Raw genomic sequence first — 24,926 nt, 5'->3', positions numbered from 1 at the left:
ATATGGGAATCGGAGATGAAGTTACAATTTGCAGACAGTACTGTGGTCTAGGGAACGAACAGCAAAGAAGTACAGAAACAACTTGATGTAATGAAAGAAAAAAATTGGAAAGTATGGTATGAAAATCAGTGCAGAGACCATGGTGATATCACAAGGAGGAAGACCAGTGAAAGGCATTATGAAAATTAGTGGACAAATCCTTGAAATTGTTGATAGTTTCAAATACTCAGGGAGGGAATTAATGCAGAATGCAAGGTTGGTATGGAGATTAGCAAGAGAGCGCCACAGGGGAATAACAAATCTTGTCTGGAACAAAAAAATAACAAGGAAGTGGAAAGAGATAGTGTACAAAATGTATTCTGCAGCCATATTGACTTGTGTAGCTGAGCCCTGGACAAAAAAGTAGGGAGGAGAGTAGAATTAAAGCCAGTAAAAATGAAATACCTATGAAGTATGACAGGAAAGATGAAGGAAGACAGATTAAGAATGAAGATGTGAGAAAGGAGGTCGGAATGGAAAACCTAAATAAGGGAACTGGTAGGAGTAAACTAAGATAGTCTGGACATGTACAGAGAATGGAGGAGAAAAGAATTCCAAAACAGATGATAGAGATGAAATTCAAGGGAAAGAGAGCAAAAGTGTGTATGAAATTATTATCAACGTAGCGGGAGTAGTAGTGCAACAGCAGCAAAAGTTCATGTAATGAAATGAAGTGAATATCTTAGATACTTTCCAGAACACTTTTGCTGGGTTTGATCTTAAAAGGTAAGTCAGACTTTCACAATCTTTTAATATCTACAAAAGAGTTGTTCACTGCTTGAAAACTGCTTGCACTTGGTGGCCTGTTCCTGCTTGCGGAGGATATGTATGAATGCTGTACTTACTCTTTTGTGAAGAGCTGAATTTAACATCTCAGAATATGTTTATTGTAACTACAGGTAGACCTCGTTATATGCGATAGTTACGTTCCGTAGAATTGCCGCCCTTGTTTCGTTTTTGTTCAATGCAGTTCAGTTTGCAAACAATGGCAACCAAACAGAAGCATGTCATTTTGACGATTGCACAGAAGTTGGATATTGTACAAAATATTTTAACTGTACTTTCAGTACGCCTGCTCTATTTTTAACTTTTTGTGAGTTAACCATAATTTTGCAATACGGGAAGGTGTAACCCTACATTATCCCGGTTAATCGAGAGTTGAGTGTACATTTAAAAAGTACATCAAATACAGTAGAAGTCCGTTATAGCGAGAATTCACAACTGCGGAAAAGTTACTCGCTATAGCGGAGTGTCGTTATATCCGATTTTTGTATAAAAGTCGGAAAAAACCCATACACATTAAAATCGGTATGAAATGTCGATAAGTTTGTTCAAAACGTGCGTTTCCGCGTATGATATACACACTACGGCTTACTTATTTATTATTTTCGAAATCCGATGCTAAGTGAGAGTGTATGGTTTTTTTCATTCTGAAAAAATTACAGTACCGTACTTCTCCGAATCCATGACGAACCCCACTTTTTCCTACAAAAAATTTTAATCATGCTCAAAAAGTGCTGTGTAAAATCATATGAATGCCCTTGTTGTACAGTACGCATTTTTAGACTATTTTTAGACGCCGAACATTGTCTTTTGTTATACAGCATTTTTTTGTGGCTGCACAATTATTCTTTATTCCACAGCCGTGACAGGTTCTGGACCTTCGAAACGTTCTCCACTTTACTTTGGTGTTTGGCCGCAGCGCGTGACCTTGAGTGTGCCGCGCTGGTCACCGGGAGCTGACGGCTTTCTACTACAGATCTGTTCGTCTGCGAATTCAAGCCTTTTTGATCTTCGCATGTTGATTGTTAGTGTTGTGACTTTGTGCAGGACAGAATGTGGTGTCGTGTCTTTGTGCCTAACAGAGTGTGAAACTGACCTCCAACATTCATAAATATTTTACATGTTTTTTATGGCTGATGATGACCTAGACTAAGGTCGAAACCGGTCCCATTTAAATAGAAATGTGATTGCTACGTTTCTTTCTTTTGAGTATTGAATAGGTTGAACCTCCTTTCCAGTTATTTAATTTTTAACATCAATAATTTCAATACGGAACAATGAAATTTTTATCTTTAAATACAGGTTTAATGACCATTTACTTAAAATTGGCATAATAATACCGAAGAGAACCCGTTGAAAATTTGCCAGCAATACCCGTTCCATGAATCTCTTACAATAAGGCGATCCGCCAGGAAAATATTCTTTCTGTCTATAAAACTGTTACAGTACTTTTACTCAGCGTCAGATATAACCGGCTACCGCTACACGCACGTCTCACTTGCCGGGTTCAGCCAACTTCAGCGGCTAGCGATGTATAGGCCTAATCGCGGACGCTGAAAGTCAATGAACGAGTTGATTGCGCCACGGTATGGCCATTCGACCCTTGCGTTTTTAGTGCACATACCTTACAATTTCATTTTCGACTTCTTTAAAGCGTCCTTGTTGCGGACCACTGAATGCACTTTTTGTTCAGTACAGATTTTTTTAGCTATCGTTTTCTTGACGCTGACGCCAAATATTGGCTTTACTTAAGCCTATGCCATATTTTCTTGAGGCTGCACAATTATTCCACATTTGAGCGTTTAATAACAATTAACTTAAAATTGGCATCATAATAGGGTATTGACGAGAACCCGTTGAAAATTTGCCGGTAATACCTGTTCCACATATCTTTACAACTATCCATCACGAAAATGTTCCTGCTGTCTATAAAACTTAATTTTACTAAGAGTCGGGTACATTAGATGCGTTATAACTCTGCAATTGAGTAGCCGTGGCCTTTCTAAGAATTCGAAGGCTCGCATGTTTTGATGCCATTCTGCAGATTTGAGGAACATTTTTGTAGAGGCTAGTAGAATGTGATTCTCTCTTCACTCTTTCCGAGATTCAGTGACGTTCCACACAAGCACCGTACAACCGGTTGTCACGGCTAGTGATGTACGAGTATAATAAAGAATTTTCGAAGGTTATAATAACACTGTCATTAAAACGAGCGGGGGGTTCTCCTCTATTGCAGCAGCTGTAGTCGTATGCGTATCTGTGTCAGACATCTCACTTTAGACCTAAGTGCCCGTGCTATAAATTCCTTTTCTGCCTTGAATCATCATTAGCAAGCTTATAACGTCTTTTTCATAGGTTCTTAATGTCCTATAACCAAATCAAACAGAAATAAATATTCGAGTATTTTAACATTTCCTTAACGCTAAATGTGGGTTTCGCCCTATTGTGAATTACATTAAATCAAATATAAAATTGCACTGCTCTCATGGAATAATTTCCAGAACTGGAAATTTCTTCCGTTAAATGTGGGTTTACGGTAAATCGAGGTCACACAAAATTGGGGTTATACTGTAGTTTAACTTCTCGCTGTATTGCTTTTAGTGTTTTTATTACTTGTAAAGTGATTTAAATGAGCAATTTTGCAACACATTCACAGAAAAAATTGATCAGTAAACAAGTGATTAATTTTTTCCAAATTCACGTGTGCAGGTCTTATTCAGTGGAGGGTGCTATTTGGAATTATATGGTAATTTATCACTCAGAAATGATGAAAAGGAGACTAGCAACTCTGCGAATCTCTGGAAAGAAATAAAGTGGACATTATACAGAACGTATAAATGACAAAATCACCTTACCTGATGCATTGTTGTAATTATTTTATTCTTCTCCTCTTGTTCAATGATTTTCTCACTGTTGTCTTTGACTTCATCAAGAGAAAACCAACTCTCAAAAAGTTCAAGGTCATCGAATATCTCAGGAAGCAAAAAGTTCAGAAGAGCCCACAACTCTGCTATACTGTTCTGTAGAGGAGTCCCGGTCAGAAGAAGACGATTTTCACAAGCGATTGACTTTAAAGTCCTGTACACAAAGAAATACAAAATATTAGTTTAGGGTTATTTCCATAAGATGAAATGGAATGTCTTAACTGAAGCCAAGATGGTGTTGTCATTTCCCATTCGGAAGGCTAGCGCACAGCGAGCCATCTGGTAGCAAACAAGAGTAGCACTTACAATAGAACACCAGTAACATATTCACAAATTCAAACAGTCATGATTAGAGAAGTCTTCCTCGTAGACTGAAGAGATTTTCTCCTGGTGGCGTGGAGCAAAGTCACTGCGAAATTTAAAACATTTCTCCTTGTTTTCTTGTCATGACAAAAGCCCAAAACTACATTATCACGTTTATTAATATAGGCAGAGAAAGCATCAATCTAAATACTGAAATACTTACTTTGCCAGTTGACTGTTAGGGTTCTTCAAACGATGTCCTTCATCCACAACAATGTACTTCCATCTTCTACACTGAAAGACTCTCTTGTCTCTCATAGGAACTTCAAAGGAAGTTATAAGAACAGGAAACACATCAACATTGAGCAGTTTTGTTTTCTTACTTAACTGCCTCTCTACTTTCTTTCGTTCATCAGGATTTCCATGGTATAACAGTACAGGTATCTACAAGAAAAATGAAATTATACAATAAATTAAGTCCACAAAGTTATTACTATTTTAAAAACTGTATTCTGCATAAGAACTAATCAGTGAGATAAAGATAAAAGAACTGAACATAGACCTATCTATTTCTCATTTCATTCCTTGTCTTGAGGACAGGATGGGATTTTAAGTTCAACTAGCAGCTTGCTAGTCAATAAGAAGTATTTATTGGAATAAAGATTTTACTTTTGAAGAGTATGTTTGTACATAGGCCTATGTAATAATTATTACACCGGGCGAGTTGGCCGTGCGCGTAGAGGCGCGCGGCTGTGAGCTTGCATCCGGGAGATAGTAGGTTCGAATCCCACTATCGGCAGCCCTGAAGATGGTTTTCCGTGGTTTCCCATTTTCACACCAGGCAAATGCTGGGGCTGTACCTTAATTAAGGCCACGGCCGCTTCCTTCCAACTCCTAGGCCTTTCCTATCCCATCGTCGCCATAAGACCTATCTGTGTCGGTGCGACGTAAAGCCCCTAGCAAAAAAAAATAATTATTACTGCTGAAGGAGGCACTGGAGCAGAATCAACCCTGACCAACCTCCAGCGCCAGAGCAAACCCCTACTTCCCTTCCACTTTTATTTAATAATCATTATCATCTACCCTCTCCAGTTGTCCAGGTGTGGTGTACAAGCCCCCTCCATCTTTGTCTGTCCATGAACCACTGTTCTCTCATAATCCCTTCCCAATCTTGTCCTCACTCATCGACATCTTTCTTCACAAGATCGGTCCATTTTCCTTTGGGTCTGCCCACTGGTCCTTTACCTTTCCTTTTGTATTCTCTTCTTGCAGTCCTGCTTGCACTCATCCTTCTCACAAGGCCAAACTACTTCAGTATTGCTTTCTGGATCCTCTGTAGTAGGGAGTCTCCTATTTTCACCCCCTCTCGGACTTTTTCACTCCTCAACTTGTTCTTCCCGGTATTCTCTATCATGGTGCGTAAGAACTTAGTATCTGCAGCTTGGAGTTGTCTTGTCTTGTTAACATGGTAGTTTCCAAGCTATACATGAGGACGGGGGTATAATAACATTTATATACTGTCACCTTAGCTTCCAATGGTACTTGTTTATCCCACAGCAGTGGCTTACTTTGTGGTAAAATTGAGTCGCATTGTTAATTTGACTGTCCGCCTCATATTTTTCACAGTTGTCTTTTGATACTATACTACCCAAGTACGTGAACGTTGGAACACTGTCCAGTTTGGTACCATTTATTCTGGTTTGTGGTTTGTCATCAACCTCTGTAACTTCATCACCACTGTCTTAGCGTGTTGATATTTATTTCATATCTCTTAAACTCTTAACTCCATTTCCACAGCTTTTCCTCTACATCATTATGAAATAAAATATTCATTTCAATTTTTATAAATAAGAGATACACAGTTCAAAAAAAATTAGGGGAACATGTTTTGTAATATCTGGTATGTGAACATTAATTTGGTAGATGGGGTTCCAATGGTCGTACAGCATACCCTGAGATCTTAGCTACTAGGGTATGTCAAGTCAAAGTTATACTCCATCTGTAAGCGTAGCCATGCATTAAACTGTCAGGTGACCCCTCAAAACAAAGTGAATAGCAGTGCGTCCGTGTGTCGTCGTTAGGTACACAGACTACTGCGGTCATTTGAGCACGTTGTATGCAAACCAGCACATCCCATGAGACATCTTAATGAGGTTCAAGTCACAAGGGCCGTCACTTTGATCCAGGAAGGATGGACTTTTCATCGTGTTGCCGTGGATCTCAAAGTCTCTCCATCACTCATTCAACGCTTGTAGAATCGCTACAGTGAGACAGGTCAGTTCACAAGGAGGGTTGGACAAGGTCGTTGACGCATGACAACCCCATAGGATGACCGATATCTGACCATCTGTGCATTGCGGCATCGTTTAGCAACTGCCCGAGAACAGCAATTGTTTCCCACCAGACGAGCGAGGAGAAGTGTACGGAGCAAAGTTTGTTGGCTAGGCATAAGACTTGATGATATGGCATGAAGTTTGACAAACATCTGAATAAATTTATATCAGTAATTTTGAAATTATTCATTGATACTTTCATTTGACTGATTTAGAATAACCCTGTAGTGTTCACAGTACACATCTGTGTGCATGCAATGATGTATCCTGAACAATACACTGCAGTATGTTGGTACATGATCTTTTCACACTGATTTGTTATTGTGTGTTCAGATTAAATGGTTATTTTACATCATGTTACTGATAATCGTATTACTACACCATAAGATCTACGGGGAATCTTGCTTTGTGAGGTAAATATAGCTGATGAGGGGAGTGGAGGTTCCCAAAACATGCACGAGTTGAAATTGTACAAAATTACTGTAGGAACTTCATAATATATTGATAGGGGGGACCAAACTCTCACCCGTAGTATATTTACATGAACTTAGTCAATAAGGACCAACTAAGGACTAAAAATGGGCATATTTGTTGAAATACACACACATTGAAAACAAAAAGTATTAAGTGTTTACATATCTCTTTTGGATAGTTTTTATTAGTGTATTCAATAGTACATTTTCTTGCCTAACACGTTTCTTTGTCCTCTGTAGAAACGTCTTAACGAGGTTCTGCTGCATTCCTGAGAAATTACGATCACATTTATACAGCAAACGTATTGAAAAGTGAAGTTCTTTCAGTTTGTTTACATTTAAAAAATACCATATATACATTTAATCAATCATATTTTCAGTACAATAAGAGCAAAACAATGTTGATGTTTTTACACAGTTAAAAAAAATTAGGGGAACTGTTTTTGAACGTATGCCATGCTCCACAAAACAATACCTCACACCAAGGTATATTACCAACTTTATTCTTTACCATTCTAGTATACATCGATTGATTCCCGTTCATTTTCAGAACACAAATGGAAATGTCCAAATAGGGGTGCAAAGAAAGTGATAACAGTCCTCCAGGGTGGATTTTTATCGCAGCTGGAGAGCTTCGTATGTCCTCCACAAGCATTTATCACAGCTTGGCACCTATGTGGCATGCTCCGTATCAGTCGACGGAGGTCACATTGCGGTATCAGGTCCCATTCTTCAACGAGAGCCTGTCCGAGGTCTCAGAGAGTCTGTGGTGGAACAGGACGCCCACAAACACTTCTGTCAAGCCTATCCGACACAGGCTTGATGGGCTTAAGGTCGGGACTCTCTGCCGGCCATTTCATCTCTTGAATGTCCAGTTCTCGCAAGACAGCTCTGGTGATGCATGCTACTTGAGTCCTGGCATTGTTGTGCATGAGTGTGAATTCAGGGCCAACACCGTATGCAGCAACTAAGACATGCTGTAGCAGTATCTGCTCGATGTACCCCGCAGCGGTAAGATTACCGCAGACGACGACAAGATCCGTACGGCCATCAATGCTGATACCTCCCTACACCATCACAGATTCTTGTCCGAATCAGTCGGCTTCCTGGACAACATTTGGCATGTACTGCTCACCACGGCGTCTCCATACACGTAGACGTCCATCACACTGCGTGAGGGGAAATCTGGACTAGTCTGTGAACAACTTATGTCTCCACTGGCCAGCTGATATGGGTACGGACAAACAGAACGAATAGGTTAAGAGAAGTGTCCTTACGACCCAGACATCCAGTTCGAGTGCCCTGTTTAATGCAGCAACATCGCGCAGCTCGCCTTCTTGATATGGCATGAGGTTTGACAAACATCTGAATAAAATTTGACGAGTAGTTTTGAAATTATTCCATGATACTTTCAGGTAACTAATTTAAAATATCACTGTACATTAATAAGCAAATCCCTATCTAACAACACTGAGTACATAACAAAGAAAAAGGATTAGAAACTTGTTACGTACCTGAGGAGCAAACCTTTCAAATTCAATCAACCAATTTGGGATTGTAGACAGCGGAGCAACTATGAGATACAATCCTCCATTTCCCATCTCAATGAGATGGCAGATGAGAGCTATAACTTCCAATGTCTTACCCAGACCCATCTCATCAGCCAGGATTCCGTTCATCCCATTTTCATATAGGCACTATGAAGAAAATACAAAAAAACATGTTATTTAAAAAACGGAAAATGTTTAATAGAAGATCCAATCTCTACACGGATGAGGCCTTCTGTTTTGGCCGGTATCTGAAATGTGGTTACCTTCTTAATACTAGTCTTATTAATTAGTATGTCCCTGTTCATCCAGCTGAAAAAGTAGAGTGAAACAATCTAGATGCAATTATTCACTTTCATGTTTTTCACATGTGCAAGCAAAACAATGAATTGATGATCAAAAGTAACTCAAAATATATAGTTATCTGAAAATCACCAAAAAGACCTTTTATCTCAGCTTGTCAATATCAAAAACAGTAAAAATCCCTGGATCACTTTACAAAGTACTAAGGAATAATACAGAACTGGTAAAAAATATTATAAAATCAATGTAAAAAGGAAAATCTTAAAAAGAATACAAATTAAAAATGGATTAACCTTCTTAGTATAGAGCCTGACTCAGCATGTGTGCAAAGAATGCTGGTGGAAAACTGCCTGATATACAGAGGTGGAGGGAAAACCACAGCTTTCTCAATTTTTATGCAGTTTACTTGCAAACTTTATAAAATTGATAGTAAATGATCATTTATTTTATGACGGGGGGGACCCAAAAAATAACCAGAGGTAATTCCCTGTGCGTGTCACTTTTGCAGTTCGGGCTTCTCCCTCTAGGCAGGGCTAAAGTAACTCCTCCTGAGTCAGTAGGCCATGCAGCTTGGCGTTAGTTTTCGTGTGACATCTTTTTAGACCTCCTTTTTTGTGTGTGTTTCTGTTTAATGGCTGATCCGGAGTGAACTTGATCTTTTATTTTCTTTTTCCTATGCATTGTTTTTCAAGTTTTAATCGGCTGATGATGACCTGGACTAGGGTCGAAACCGGTACCACTTCTACTTATTATTAAATAAGAATGTAATCACTGCATTTCTTATTCTTTTGTATTGAATAGGTTGAACCTCTTTATTTATTATTTCAATTTTAACTGTAATGGCTGATATTCGAGAACAGCATGCTGTGTTGAATTTTTTTTTGTTCAGTAAAAGCGTAATACCAATATAAATGGTCCATTACTGGACATTATAAATTTTCCAGCTAACTCATTCCTGGTTGCCAGCATTTCACCCTCGCGTGCTAGGCTGGGCTCATCAGTTGCTACCTAGCACACCTACCAAGACGCTGGCCAGTGTATACCGTGGAGGCCATTGCGTAGGCTACTTAGAGCCACCGGCAATGCCAATGCACTATGAGAGACTGTCTCTTTACCAAAAATTGATGCCTGCTTGGCCATCAGATGATATAGATGTTGAATCCCATAGGGAATCTGAAATATTTGTCCCGAATGAGTAAATTTATAATATCAATATAAATGGTCCGTTACTGGACATTATAAATTTTCCAGCTAACTCATTCCTGCTTGCCAGCGTTTCGCCCTTGTGTGCTAGGTTGGGATCATCAGTTGGTACCTAGCACACCTACCAAGACGCTGGCCAGTGCATACCGAGGAGGCCAATGCGTAGGCTACTTAGAGCCACCGGCAGTGCCAATGCACTATGTTGTGAACAGCTTACAAAGAACACGCCATGAAAAGAACTCAAAGTGTGAGTGGTGTCCAACATTTCTGCTCCTTTTAGTGAGCAAGAGTTTTTGCTTGCCCTAAATGAACTGAAAAATGGAAAATCCCCGGGTTTTGATGGTATACACCCAGAATTTTTGAAGCACTGTGGAAAAAATGTAAGGAACTGGCTGGAGCAGCATACTCTGCAGCAGAGAAACACAGGGTGAGGGCAGATGTACGGAGGACGTTAGGCTGTGCTCCACATGTCGCGTGTGTGTGTTTGCAAATGAGATTATTCCTGCTGCGTACCTTCTGTTTGGTATCTATACAGTGCTGTTTATACGTCATGGTCCAACTGGATGCCGTTATGCATCAGTAGACTAAGCGCCATTTGACGAAAATTGAGATTTTAGCGCCATCTTGTAGAGGAAGACTTGAACTATTTATAAAAAATTCCCCACAGCATTACAAGAGGCCGTTAGTTGTCAGTAACAGAAAACCTAAGCAACAAAGTGGGAATCAGTAAAAATATAAATTGCATCAGTAGACTATGCGACATTCCAGTTTGCATCATTAGACCAAACGCCACATTGCTCACATTGCGCGCAGATGACTGCGAGGGAGCCCGCCTTTTCGATAGTCCTAACATATTTACGTCGTGAAACATTGAGTGGTCGCATTTTCGATACTCCTAACATATTTACATGGAGATACATTGAGTGGTTTAACAAGTGACGAAGTTCAGCGATGTATCAAGTACTTCCAAAAGTAAGGAGAAGGACAATGCTACTAATGCAGCTTGCTAAGAAGGTTGCGTCTGAAAATCATTCTCAGAAGAACTTTCTAAGGTTAGTATCAAAATGAGATTGGTGCATGGCATCTAATACGGTAGTCTGCAATGAAAGCAATATTTCTGTATTGATACATTTATTTGAAGAAGCTGCGAAAGCTTCACTGTAACAGTGTTTTAACATTATATGCTAGGTAATACGCACCAAATATTATGGTCAGATTCTTGCGGTGGTCACAACCGTAATATTAAAATGGTTTTGATGATGAAGGCAGTATTGGATCAACACCCTACTTTTCAGAAGATAACTAAGCGATTTTTAGTACCTGGTCCTAGTTTTCTTCCCAACAACAGTGACTTTGCAGATATTGAGCGTGCCCTCAAATTTCAACAGCGTTTATACACTGCAGAGGACTACTTAAACGTAATGAGAAACTGGAGGCGGAAAAACCCCATTGTTGTTCATCAGATGGAAATAATGTCGTTCTTCAGTTCAGTAGAACTTGAAACAATGATTGTGAATCGGAAAACTGATGTTCATCGTTGCAAGATAAACTGGCTAAAACTGAAAGAATTCCAGCTCTTGAAATCACAGCCGTTCGCTATGTACGTCAAAACTAAATTTGATGATGAATCTCGGGAAGTAAACCTAAGTCAGTCAAGACAGGGACGACCACGGGAAACACGAGTTCCCTTTCATCAGGCATTAATACCTTTGTAGCCAAATGGAAAAACTATCTCTGAAGCCAAACTTGGAGACCTTGGTTCGCTGATGCACCTAATACCTGCAGATGCCAAACAATTTTACCAGAATCTTCAAGCAGATTCTGACATCGTGAATGACATAGATGGATTTAATGGAGATCCTGATTTCGAGATTGAATGAACTGAGAGCAACATTCTTATTACCTGTCCAGTGATGTGTGTGTATTTATGGGAGAAAATATCTTTAATCACATATTCTGTTCCTATTATGTTTGACTGAGATAAGTAAATAAAATTCAATATTTTCTTTCGGAATCGCTTTATTTTTCTAGGAATAAAGTAATCATAACCACGTATAACAACTTTTATATACATTACTTAGTTAAGTGACTGCCATTTGTATAAAGATGATGATGTTTGTTTAACCCCTCAGCGCCGACCTCTATACGTTGTATAGACCCTCTTTTATTCCGTAGCCGCCGACCTCTATACATGGTACAGACCCATGCATGGTTTTGCATTTACGGCTATAGCGAGAAGAGTTTTGAAGTTATGGATTTGCAAATTGTTTTGTTTCCAAGAAGAAATGTTGGCGTTTATCAGTGTTGTAAAATAAGAATGAAGATCGTTAAAATGTAGTTGTTTTTGTAAGGGTAAATATTTGTCAAGTAAGCCTGAGCACTAGTAATCTCTGCTTTTTTAAAGCCTGTTTGCTTCATTATTTCCCACGTAATAAAATAAAGAAATTATGATATGAGAAGTTTGTCTTTTCGCGTGATGTTCTTTGCTCTATTTGTACATTGAGAGTGCAAAATATTTATCATATTGTCTTTATTTCTCGGCTTGTAATATTTTTGTAACTCTCCACGAGCGCTCTGTGTAGGCATTAGTTAGTGCTGCTTTCTGTCATACGGTACGTGAACCAGTTGTTCATGGTATATATCTCGCTTGAAAGACGATGTCTCGACCTTTTATCTGAAATATGTATAGAGTCGGTTTGTTGACCGAAGGTGAACGGAATTAAACTTGTCCTAGAAAGACCTGATGAACAATATGAGAGTGCAGATTTCATTAAACAGGGCACCAGCATTTTATCTGCAGACTTGACCTGTGTAGATGACATTGAAATCCTGACAGTTGAAATACAATCCTGCACTATTACATCTGTCTATAAGCCACCAAATAAGGAATATAAATTTACAGATATGTGCAATTTACATTCTCAACCGACAAAGCTAGTCATTGGTGACTTCAGCTGTCATAGTATGTCTTGGGGATACAAAGAGACTGATACAAATAGCCAAAACTTAGAAGAATGGACCGAATGCATGGGTCTTAACACGTTGACTGCCAGGACACATAGCAAGAAATGTCCCAGTGGCCAAAGCATTTTTCTACTATGCATGCAGTAAATAAGCAGTAAAGCAAAATTCGAACTGATATTTCACTTACAGTACGTCTTAAATGTACGTACGAAATACAATAAAAATTCTCAGCACCCCGAGGTACCGCCGTGGCCCCACAGAAAAGTTCACTGCATGGTTTTGCCTAGACGGCCAGAGCAGTACAGCCTAGCGGTACCAAAAGCTTGCATCGCTTGATAGTACATAATGTAGATAACAGAGCATGCCACGATTTGTTTACTAGCGCTTAGGACTACAATCGCAAGGCACTCATTCTTTTACAGTGGGGTGTGTGTGAAATACTTGCGAGATATTTCTAAGTTATTTTACCAGTGAACGGAGAGGTTAGCTATAAAAATGAAACCGTTTTCTTCTCGAACTCGGAAGATAATGACACTAGCCCTTCAGTATGAGATCTCTGGTAAGTAGTGTCCATGTCAAACTGATCTATTGCATTTTGCAACACAAAAACTCTTCACCAAATTAAATTTGAAATATATTTATTTCCTGTTTACTCCTCGCCAAATGCTCAACGGTAATGTAAAATTTTGCTATGTTGTCAATGAATGTTGTCAATTTAGAAAATAGAAATACGCTAATTTTTACGCTGTACTTATTGCGATAACCGTAGAAATCAGCTCAGGTATGGGTGCAACAACTTGGAAGGAATCAATGTGGCCTATTGATTAGGTAAGCATAAGCTTGGGGTGAAAAATGGAAAATCACAGAAATCCATAACCAGGTTTCCTGACAGTAGTATTCACGCCCACGATCTCCAAAATCTTGAGCTTGCGAGTTAGCTAACCCGGCATACCTAAGCGCATGGCTAAACTGACTGGACAAATATTCAAATATTGCCAATAAAAGGAGGTTGGATTAATAAAAAAATAAAGACTATATTTTGGAAACCAAGCACGCCAGGATTTGCTCCAAGGCCATAGCGGTATGCTAGCATAGCGAATTCAACGGCTCAGCGGTCCGCCGGCCCGGCAGAGAAAGTCAAATAGCAACACCTGTCAGAGGTACTTTGTACCGCCGTGGCCTCGTGAGACACTCACTCAGCGGTACAATGTACCGCTCTGGCAGCCAACGTGTTAAACTCATACATGAGCCAAAGTTACCCCATTCCTTTAACAGCAGTCGATGAAGGCGAGCTTACAACCCAGACAACATTTTTGTCACCCAACACATCGCTCAACAAACCAAGAAACAAATTGCAGATACATTTCCAAGAACACAGCTCAAGCTCTTATATGTACCGTACAGGCAGTTGTCAAACCAGAGAACGTTATTTTTAAAAGGCAGTTCAACTTGAGAAAAGCTCAGTGGAATACTTTCTCACAAAAACTGGACAATGAAGTGGCAAAAATTAAGTCTGATCCAGTAAATTACCCAGATTTTGTGGAATGAGTAAAAAAGCATCTCCCGTAAACATATCCCTAGGGCTTGTAGAACAGTGTACATACTTGCACTTGATAAGGCCTCAAAATCCCTCAATAAATATGTAGCCTACAGTTATTTGAAATCGATTCCTTCGCAGACAATACAATACAATACAATACGAACAGGAGAACACCTCCCCGAAGCTATATCAACTTCAAGAAGAGAAAAGTTTGGATATGAAACGCTCAAGTCGAGAAGCCTGTAAACTACTAAAATTCGTAACGGTGATCCTACAGTCTCTCCCTGAGAGTTGAGTAAAGTTACTCCTGATTGAGTAGCCCATCAACTATTGCTCAATGGTAGAACCACGAAAAGATCCAGAGAAATAAAAATCGAACAGTAGGAAGAGGAGAATGACGACCTTGGCACACCATTTACGGGAGAAGAACTGAGGAGCACAGAGACAGGCGGCAATACTGTCGGGCATGGAGGCATGCAGATGTCGGAAGTTCTACTGAGGAAGATTCTGCCACAGCTGGTGCAACTGATCCTCCAAATCTGGTGTAGTTGTTTACCAATCTACTCCCAAATGTTCTCAATGTGCGAGAGTACCTTGCTGGCCAAGAATGAATCTTAGCCTTATGAAGGCAGACCACCGTGCTGTGTGAGGCAGAGAAACGGGGATGTCCGGCTGGACCAGAAAGGGAAGCACATACGGCCACAGAATTTCCTGGACGTAACGCTGTACCATCAAGGTGCCTTCAAACACCACCAGTGAGAAGCAGGAATGGTAAGAAATGGCACCTGACCACCCCACTCACTGTGGTGGTGTGCTACTCTACAATGAGCAAGGATCATTGCACTGGCCAGGTCCTATCCAGACTCAAAATCAGCGTGGTCTTCTGTATCCAGACAGAACCATGATTCGTCTTCAATCTGCAAGCTGCCCATTACTGGCAGCAGTAAAAACGTGCTCAACGATGCTACACTCCCCTAGTGGCATTTCTACGCGAGCAATCAGCATTAAAAGCAAATATGCCACGTCAGCCTATGATGGCACTGTGTGCCAATCATAAGGCCGGTAGCATAAATAGTTTGATCTTGGATCAGACATGAAATTGATCTCAGTTCACGCAAAACTTGGATTATTTTTGTTGTATAAACGTTAATCTGAGATCAATTTGCGCTAAACTAGGATTATCTTTGATTGGAGACATTCCTCAGATCAAACTCTTTGATCTCAGTTCAAGGAGTTGTTTTCTATTCGAGACACAAGAACAGCTATATGAACATAACATTACCCGTCTTCTTACGATAAATCAAAAGAAAGTACATAAAAGACTAACCTAATATACTGTTAGCTATAGTTGTCCATACATAAGCTAAATTACACTTGTTATAATGCAGTGAGACATAATTCTACAACATAACCTCTATGAATTGCTTACAATATTACATTACCTCGTTCATGTTAAATGTATGATTTAACACCTTCAATATTGCCGTAGGTAATACGTACAGTAAAGGTAAAACGGACATGAGACGGACTCTAAGTCACAACATTTTTATCCTGATGTGATATTAAACCACACAAGACAGAAATAACCTAGTGCAACTGGGCAACCTTCTTAACACTAATCTATTCTCCAAAGAACGAATAAAAGAAAAACGAAAGGCCATGAAAATGAACGACTCACTAGGCTTCGCAAATATGATACTGTCGGGATCAGAAAAAAATCAAGGGTTGACCGAGGGAATACAAATATCCTTTTTTGATTTTTTTAACCTGTGTTCGCTACAAGAAAAGAATATAAAGAAATTCCAGTACATGCTGCAAACGATGTTCACTCATAGACAGTCATGGCCAGCTCAATTCAATGCGTAAGTATTATCCAGGGTCAAAGCAATTTCGTATTTCAGTTGTTGACAGTCATGGCCAGATCAATCATCATCCTCAATATCCCACTCCAGTTGCCCGGGTGTGGTTAACAAGCTTCCTCCACTCCTTTCTGTTCTTCCACTTTTCCTGCTCCATTACTTCCGCCACATCCAATCCAGCTTCTCTAATGTCCTTCCAAATCTGATCCATCCACCTTCTTCTCGGTCTTAAAACTGGTCTCTTTCCCTTAACTCCTCGTACCAATTCCCTTCTTGCTACCAGTTCCTTTCCCATTCTTTTTACATGTCCGAACCATCTCAGTCTTGCTTTCTGTATCTTCTGCACTAACGGTTCTATATTTAACTCTTCTCTGATTTGAATATTTTGAATTCCATTTCTTCTTGTCTTTTTAACCGATGTTCTTGAAAATTTCATTTCTACTGCTTGGATCTTACTATCTTGTCTCTTATTACTTACCAGCGTTTCTAGTCCATATGTTACAATTGGTATGAAATACTGTTTATATAATGTTAATTTCGTTCTCTTGGGTACTTTGTCATCCCATAAGAGCTCTCTGATGGTGGTGATTATTGTTTTAAGAGGAAGTACAACTACTGTCGGATTTTTTATTATGGACTCTCGAGTTTAGGCTTTAATTACAAACGAACTAATAGGCCTATTGCAATACGAGTTATACCAACATTTTCCTTGTTCAATTCTACATTAGCATATATAAGAAACATTGTTCTCGACGTTCAATAAATATTTTTTATGTGTGGTTGTAATAAATATTGCCCGGGTTTTTGGCTTCTTCTCCAGGAAGCGTTCACTTAGGAATATATACAAGGAAAACTACTTGTCTGATAGTATTGAAGTTTTTATATGTTATAACCACATGTATGTGTAGTATAATACTCAAGTTTAAAAAAATTTCAACCACCCCGAAAAAAGTTCTTATTTTCCTAAAGCAACTCTTTCTCAGTCCAGGATAAACGTACAGCAGCAAACTTGGGCTTGTTTTGAAGCACTCAGTCATAATTATCAGAAACTACAATAACTGTGACCGTACAGTGTGGTACCGAATTTATGAAGAGTAATATTGAAAGGAGGTTTTGTGTACGCCGAACCGTGCGATTAACAGCAGGCCGGGTGGTGAAATCGGGCGCAGGGTTGCCGCGTTCAGTAGTAATCACGCGCGCAATGAACACAGCTTCCCGTTTACTTTCAACCTTTAATTTTATTTCCTCTTATTAATTCCACTTCCCATCACCTTTTCTCATAAGGGCTTTGGACTTTCAATGGCAGGTTTAAAAGTGGTTGACTTCCTAATTTAGAAATATCCAAACCAAACCAAACCCCATGGCACTACAGCCCTTGAAGGGCCTTGGCCTACCAAGCGACCGCTGCTCAGCCCGAAGGCCTGCAGATTACGAGGTGTCATGTGGTCAACACGACGAATCCCCTCGGTCGTTATTCTTGGCTTTCTAGACCGGGGCCGCTATCTCACCGTCAGATAGCTCCTCAATTCTAATCACGTAGGCTGAGTGGACCTCGAACCAGCCCTCAGGTCCAGGGAAAAATACCTGACCTGGCCGGGAATCGAACCCGGGTCGTCAGGGTAAGAGGCAAGCACGCTACCCCTACACCACGGGGCCGGCTTTAGAAATATCACACTGTACAATTTTTACAAGATTTATTTGCATATACTTACAATATTTAATTCTATCAATTTTCTTCGTCTGAAAAATCACTGTGTTCCGATGAATAGATGCTGCTCTCATTCATGTTGATTATGACTGGCTCGAAATAAGGGACATTTTCAGACAGTCCATCTTTTCCCCAGTAACGGTCTTGCATGTTCTTATCGTGTTTAATACATTATTTCCCGAGTTCAGGGATCACGGTACGCAAGGCTTCTCGGCATAAAGCGTTAATTGCTTCCATACCTCTGCCATTTTCTAATGTGTTAGCCATATTTGTTTTTTACTATTTTTCCTTTTACGTAAGCCCAAATGAGCTCGATTGGATTAAGCTCACAATGGATCACTGGTAACCAGACAAGCTGTATATTTGCTCTGTTCCGAGGTATCTGTGGAACAGCAGAGGTGAAAGAAGGTGCTGGGTGGAATAGGTCTCAACTTACGAAATTAAATTTAAAACTTTAACAAAGGTTATATTTTCTTTTCAAGATAAATAAACAACAGAATATAACAGGTACCAAGTAGCAGATCAACAAATTAAGAAAGTATAATTTTAGTTCATTACAAAATTTGGGCTTCGAGCCCGACACTCACGAACCTTGAGCTATAAGCCCAACTTTACCTATATACCAAGTTCAAATAAAGGGGCAGAAAACCCCAATCATGCCAAGGAGCACTGGCTCCTGATTACCATATTAAGCCTCCTCAAGGCACACAGAAACCAAATTTAAGAAAGAGCAAACCCGCTCGCAAGGTTCAAGCCCATCAAAGGTCACAACAAACTATACTTCAAACTGCCCTCAAGGCATACCAAGAACAGGGGTAATAAATACCCAACCTACTGGGCCTATTCAGTAAAGAAGCAGGTTAATTACATGGCCCAAAATACCAACTTGACTGGAGGCGTAACTTGCACTCCTAATACACTTTTAAAACCTACTTGGCACTAGGCCGCATACACAAGGGCTAATCCCATACTAAAGAGGTGACTTGTATAAGAAGACTTTATTACATTAAGAAAGGAAGGAACGGTTGTGAAAACAAGGTCACCTCAAAACAATAGGAGTGGGAGCTCGAGAGGGTTTAGCACTCTCTATCCCAATTTATAGTTAAAGAGACGAAGTTTTACCAAGTGTCTATTACATTTTAAAGATAGGTTACATGCGAAAAGATTCGAACCTGCCCCAAGGGTTAAACTGCTGAGCTAGCGAGAAATGAAGTTATTAAATGGCCATTACCTTATGGATGAACTGCTGCCCGAAGAAAGAGGCGCTTCCCGCCCCCTGCTACATAATCACACTAGGAGAGATGTTACTGAAGTGGCAAGGAGACCAGAAAATCAGCAGTTTATATACCCTCGCGGAAAATTCGAAACGTTTCATGAATGATTATAACCCGCCCACAAAATTTTATTGGATAACAGCAAAAACTAATACACCAAACGAAGAAGAAACACCTTATTGGTGGAAAATAAATTACAGAAATTCCTGATTGGCTACATTCAAAACAGGCGGAAAGAAAGGATTATATTGCCAACCTACAACTGACAGAACAAAATTTAGTTAAGACAAAACTCATGAATACAAAATTTCTTCAGGAAGGTACATTCCTTTACACCAGAGTGCGATATTAGTTTTGGTAGAGACATCTGTTAGAGAATGTTCAAATTTCTTGATATGGAGCAAACAAACACAAATCGAAATAGACACAGTTCAGAACACTTCAAAATTTATAGTAGTGACATCTTCCAAGAGACCTTTGAATTAGTACAGTTTGTTAAAGTTCAGGCGTTCTCCTGTAGAGGAGTTTCAACTGGCGCAATATTTGAATTTGCGTTGTGGAGTTGTACCGCCCGGTACAGTCCTCTCCCCCCAAAAGTCCTTCCAAGGGGTGACACAGGAGAAAACAAAATGTGTTTTAAAACAAGTCTAAGTTTCGCTGTTGATTATTGAAGTTAGTTGCAGAAGGATTTAAAAGAGAAAATAAAATGTTCCCGTAGCCGAAGGTTTCTTAAATCGGTTAGATATTGATAGTTAGGATTGACTAAAATCCAGTTTCAAAAATTCTTGCAGTCGCTTTCGATGAAATGTCTTTATGTTTGTAGTAGCTAAATTCAGAGGAAAAAAAAAAAAAAAAAAACACCTTTCAATTCTTGAAAAGAAGAAAAAATTTCCTAAGTCCACCAGATGTTGCAGTTGAATCCAAAAATGTAGTAATTGTGGATATGGAATGTCCATGTAGCTGCATAAGTACATTAGTTGTTGATTAAGTTTGATGGCCAGACCAGTCGCCGCTGCTTGTGTTCAGAGGAGGCCGCTCGGACCCCTCAAGTACCCTGAGATACACCTCTCCCGCTACTATGAGAGGGGTAGTGGTGGTGAAGCACGCCGCACGCGCGGCGAATGTTTACAGCCCGCGGGCAGTTTGCAGGTGGTGCGCCGCACATCAGCCTTGGCCGGGAGGAGGGCTCCGGCTCGCCGTACACTGGTTGACCACACTGGTGGTACGGTGCCGCTCGGCTGTGGGGGCACTGAAACATTAAGATCTCGGCGGCAGAATTTTTGTTGGACAGAAATGTTTTTAGGGTACAGTCTTTGTGGTGAGGCTGAGGGGCCAGCGGCGTGAAAGATTTTATTTCATTTTAATTAGCCACTGATGTGTTTGAGCAGGAGACGGGAGCTTGGTAATGGCCTAGGTGGACAGGACAGCAGTTCAACTGACTGGGGAGGTTGTACAATGAATACTTAAATACAAAGAACATGATTCAAAGGGCAGAAGGCCTCAACATGAAACCCAAAATATAACCTTCAGATTTCTTTCAAAAGATTAAAAAAAAAAAAAAACCAGCTAAGTTAGCACGGAAACTACACCGGTTTCACCTGCGACAGGTGAACCCTGAAGATCCTCTCGGTGGCTGGATTGCTTAATAATAAAGTAACGGGTGTAAGGAAATCGAGAATAATACACGGCCCATGAAATCTGGGGGCAAGCTTGCCTGCGGGAACAAAATTCTTGACCATAACGTGGTCGCCTACCTTCAAATGGGTGGGTCTCCGTCCACGATCATATCTTTCCCTAACCTTTTCATGAGACACTTTAAGATTGGCCTTAGCCTTCTTCCAAAGATCTTTAATTTTATCAGGATCTATTGTCTCAGGTAGAATGTCACTCAGAGACCAAAGGTTAGAGAGCGGCGTGTTTGGAACAAACTTGAACATCAAAGAAGCTGGAGTAAATTTATGGGATTCATGAACCGCCGAATTCAAAGCAAAAGCTAACCAATGCAGGGATGTGTCCCACCTAGAATGATCTTCATGATGATAGGCAATAAGAGCCGACCTCAGATTACGACTGACCCGTTCAGCTAGAGATGGTTGAGGATAGTAAGCAGATGTTGTTACATGAGAGATAGATAGATCAAAACAAAATTTACGGAAAAGATTTGAAGTGAAAGCTTTAGTGTTGTCGGACACGATATATTGACAAGGACCAAAAGACGCACAGATAGAATTTAAACAGGAGATGGTGGACTGGGCGGTAGGCAGCTTAGTCGGAAATAACCATGAAAATCGGGTGAAGCCATCTACGCACACAAGGATAAACTTATTGGCATTCCCCTTTGACTGGAAAAAGGGTCCGACGTAGTCGATATAGAGTCGTTCCATGGGGCGCGACGCTTGATGAGAAGGCAAAAGCCCTTGCTTAGTGGACATGGTGGGTTTACTAAGCCAACAAGATTTACAAGATTTTACCAATTCACGGATTTCTCCGTCCATACCCTTCCAGATGAACATTTCACGAATCTTTTCTCGAGTTTTGAAGATGCCTAAAAGCCCCCCCCCCAATGGGGTCTCATGGTAGTACTTGAAAATCATAGATACAAGAACCGCTGGAACTACCACTTTCATCTTCTGATCATGCCTCGACGGGCAACATAAAACACCATTCCTCAATACATAAGGAACAACATGTTCCCCAGAAGAAAGTGTTTCCATGATAGGGGCCAGCGTCGGATCTTCACGTCGATATTTCTCAAGATCCCCAAACAACATGGGAGCATCAGTTAAAATGGCATTAACCTCGGGTCGTATGAACTCGGGAGGTGAAGAACTATCGACCAGTTTGTGGGTCTCTACATCACTGGAAAACATACGGCTTAGTCCGTCTGCCACAACATTTTCAGTACCTCTAAGTCGAATTTGACATGCTCCAGACAGAGCCGGAACTTTTCTAAAGAAAATAATACTGCCAAACCTTCGAGCTCATAGATGGAATATTTGGCTTCACGAGCCGATAAGAGTCCTAGATGCATAGGCGATGGGTCGCCTTCCTAGTTTGGTCTCTTGAAGAAGGACCGCAGCCACTGCCGACGATGACGCGTCGGTTTGGACGATGAATTTCTTAGAGAAATCGGGCATAGCGAGGACAGGGGCATTACAGAGAGCTAATTTGAGGTCTTCGAAAGCGGCTTGTTGGGAATGTCCCCACTCAAATTTGACGCCTTTCCTACGAAGAAGGTTCAAGGGCGCCGCTCTATTGGCGAAATTTGGAATAAATTTCCTGAAGAAATTCACCATACCAATGAATCTGGCAATACCTTTGATGTCCTTGGGAGGTTTGAAATCACGGATGGCCTGTGTTCTGGAATGATCCACTGCGTCACCATAGGGCGAGACAATATGCCCTAGGAATGACATGGAAGGCTTAGCGAATGCGACTTTGGACAACTTCACCGTTAAACCAGCCTTACGAAGGCGACTAAGAACCTCTTTCAGATGATCTAAATGTTCTTCGAAGGTCTCCGAAAATACGACGACATCGAGATAGTGGTACAACTACTCAAATTTGATGTCGGAGAAGACCCTATCTAGCAGTCTCGTAAGCACAGCTGCTCCCGTGGGGAGCCCGAAAGGCACGCGGTTGTATTCATACAAATTCCAATCCGTGGCAAACGCTGTCAGGTGCTTGGATTCCTCTGCTAACGGTATCTGGTTATAAGCCTGATCGAGGTCTAAGATTGTGAAGAACTTCGCTTTACGAAACCATGAAAAACAAGAATGAAGGTGTGGAAGGGGCACAGATTGTAACACCACCTTCCGATTGAGGACCCTATAATCAATCACGGACCTGAAGCCACCTTGCGGTTTCGGAACAAGGAAAATCGGCGATGAATACGCCGACTTAGAGGGCTGAATAATACCATCCTTCAGCATCTGATCTATGATTTCTTTTAATGCCTTCATTTTGGACGGAGATAACCTATACGGTGGAAATTGGACGGGGATGGAATCCGTAACCTCAATCTTGTATTCAGTAAGGTCAGTAACACCAAGAGTATCCGAGAACACCTCTGGAAACGACTGACACAGCTTACGAATACTATCAGCCTGCTCCTCGGGTAGATGTCTAAGATCTAACAACATCTCATCCTGGGTAGGCGAAACAGATGAACATGACACAGAACTACATTTCAGTAAAGGGATTTTACAATTAGAAGCAAATTTGAATGTGCACGACTTGCTCTGAAGATCGAGCACTAGACCAGTATGGGACATGAAGTCTGCTCCCAATATAATGGGGCAAGACAAGTGCTTTGCCACAAACAATTTAACTTTCCAAGTAAATTTAGAAATACGAATTTTGGCATTTAAGTAGCCTAAAATTTCTAATGGAGAAGAATTAGCCAAAACATATTGAACCGAAGACGAGCAATAGTCAGGAAGTTTACAAACAGATTTCAATTTCGAATACCATTCAGCCGAAATAATAGAACAAATACTGCCAGAATCTAAAAGAGCAGTTACGGGCTCATTATTTAATTCAATTTTGAGAAAAGGAACAGGTGCGGGGGTATCCGCTGCAATCCTAAGACATTCTTTAGGGCCTTCAAAGGATGAATTTGAAAACTGAGTTTTCCTTGGGAATTCGGCAGTTTTACTTGGGGCTGAGCCTCGGAAGGTCAACCCAGCCGAAGCCACTAGTCACTTGTTGTTATTATTGGCATTGGTGGAGGTTGCACCAGAAGTTGAGCAGGAGTGGGTGCTATTTGGGCAATTCTTGGCTATATGGGAAAACGCGCCGCATTTAAAACAGCCTTGAGATGACGGTGCTCCATTCCTTGTCACACTAGACTTGATCAATGGACATGTATTGCGAAGATGGTCAGGCAAGCGCAACATTTACGGGGTGTGACGGGTCGGCGAGGTGGAGGCCGAAAACTACTAGAGGATGGAGGGGGTTCTCTCGCGACACGCAAGGTATCGGCGTATCTAACTCCTTCGGCTGAGACAGCCATAGCCTCTAACTCGGCAAAAGTTTGCGGACGCGACGCGAAACACAAGTATGATCGGTATGATGGAGAAATACCTTCCACTATGGCCTGAACAATTTGATATTCGGGAAAATGAAGGGAAAATACCCTAGTATAGAATTTGATGTCTTGTATGAAGTCTGCCAGGTTTTCATCAAGTCGCTGCACTCTATAATAATACTTCTGAATTAGAGATGACTTAGCTCGAGCTGGAATAAAATTAGCTAACAGATGGGCGTGGAAGTCTTCTATGGATGACTGTTCAGCAATTGCCCTAACTATTTTGTCCGATAGAACACCAATAGAATACGGGTAAATAATCTGAAGGATTTGACACGGAGAAAGAGAAAAAACAAGGGCATGATCTTGGAACTCAACTAAAAATCTTAGGAATGAAATAACGTAGCTTGTGGAGTTAACGGAAAACTTAGAAATACCCCTGAGCAACATTGCTAATGGATGCGGCAAACTACTGAACACGGGTGACATAGTAGGTAACAGCCTGTGGGGTGTAGAAGCAGTTTCAGAGGGCGCATTATTTAACACAAAGGGTGGAATGGACGTGCGACGACCGGACTCCGTTTCTAATGGGGCAGATGTTCGTTGGGTAGCCGCCGCAGTGTTACTTCCTTCCTCTTTAGTGG

At 40.7% G+C, this 24,926-nt stretch overlaps 1 protein-coding gene across 2 annotated transcripts in view; it reads right to left on the bottom strand.

Annotated features, from left to right (window-relative positions):
* LOC136881273 (lymphoid-specific helicase) overlaps nt 1-24,926 on the bottom strand; it is a 140,691-nt gene that overhangs the window by 66,391 nt on the left and 49,374 nt on the right. For both annotated transcript variants that reach the window (XM_067154045.2, XM_067154046.2), the window contains exons 6-8: nt 8,370-8,552; nt 4,273-4,493; nt 3,678-3,900 (exon numbers count right to left, since the gene is read on the bottom strand). In XM_067154045.2, coding sequence (XP_067010146.2) covers nt 3,678-3,900; nt 4,273-4,493; nt 8,370-8,552 — 627 coding nt within the window. The remainder of the gene's footprint in view (nt 1-3,677; nt 3,901-4,272; nt 4,494-8,369; nt 8,553-24,926) is intronic.

Source organism: Anabrus simplex, chromosome 9, assembly GCF_040414725.1.
Source record: "Anabrus simplex isolate iqAnaSimp1 chromosome 9, ASM4041472v1, whole genome shotgun sequence".
NCBI classification, from domain to species: domain Eukaryota; kingdom Metazoa; phylum Arthropoda; class Insecta; order Orthoptera; family Tettigoniidae; genus Anabrus; species Anabrus simplex.
Note: the sequence above shows the minus strand (reverse complement) of the source record. Positions and strands in the feature narration are given on the sequence as shown.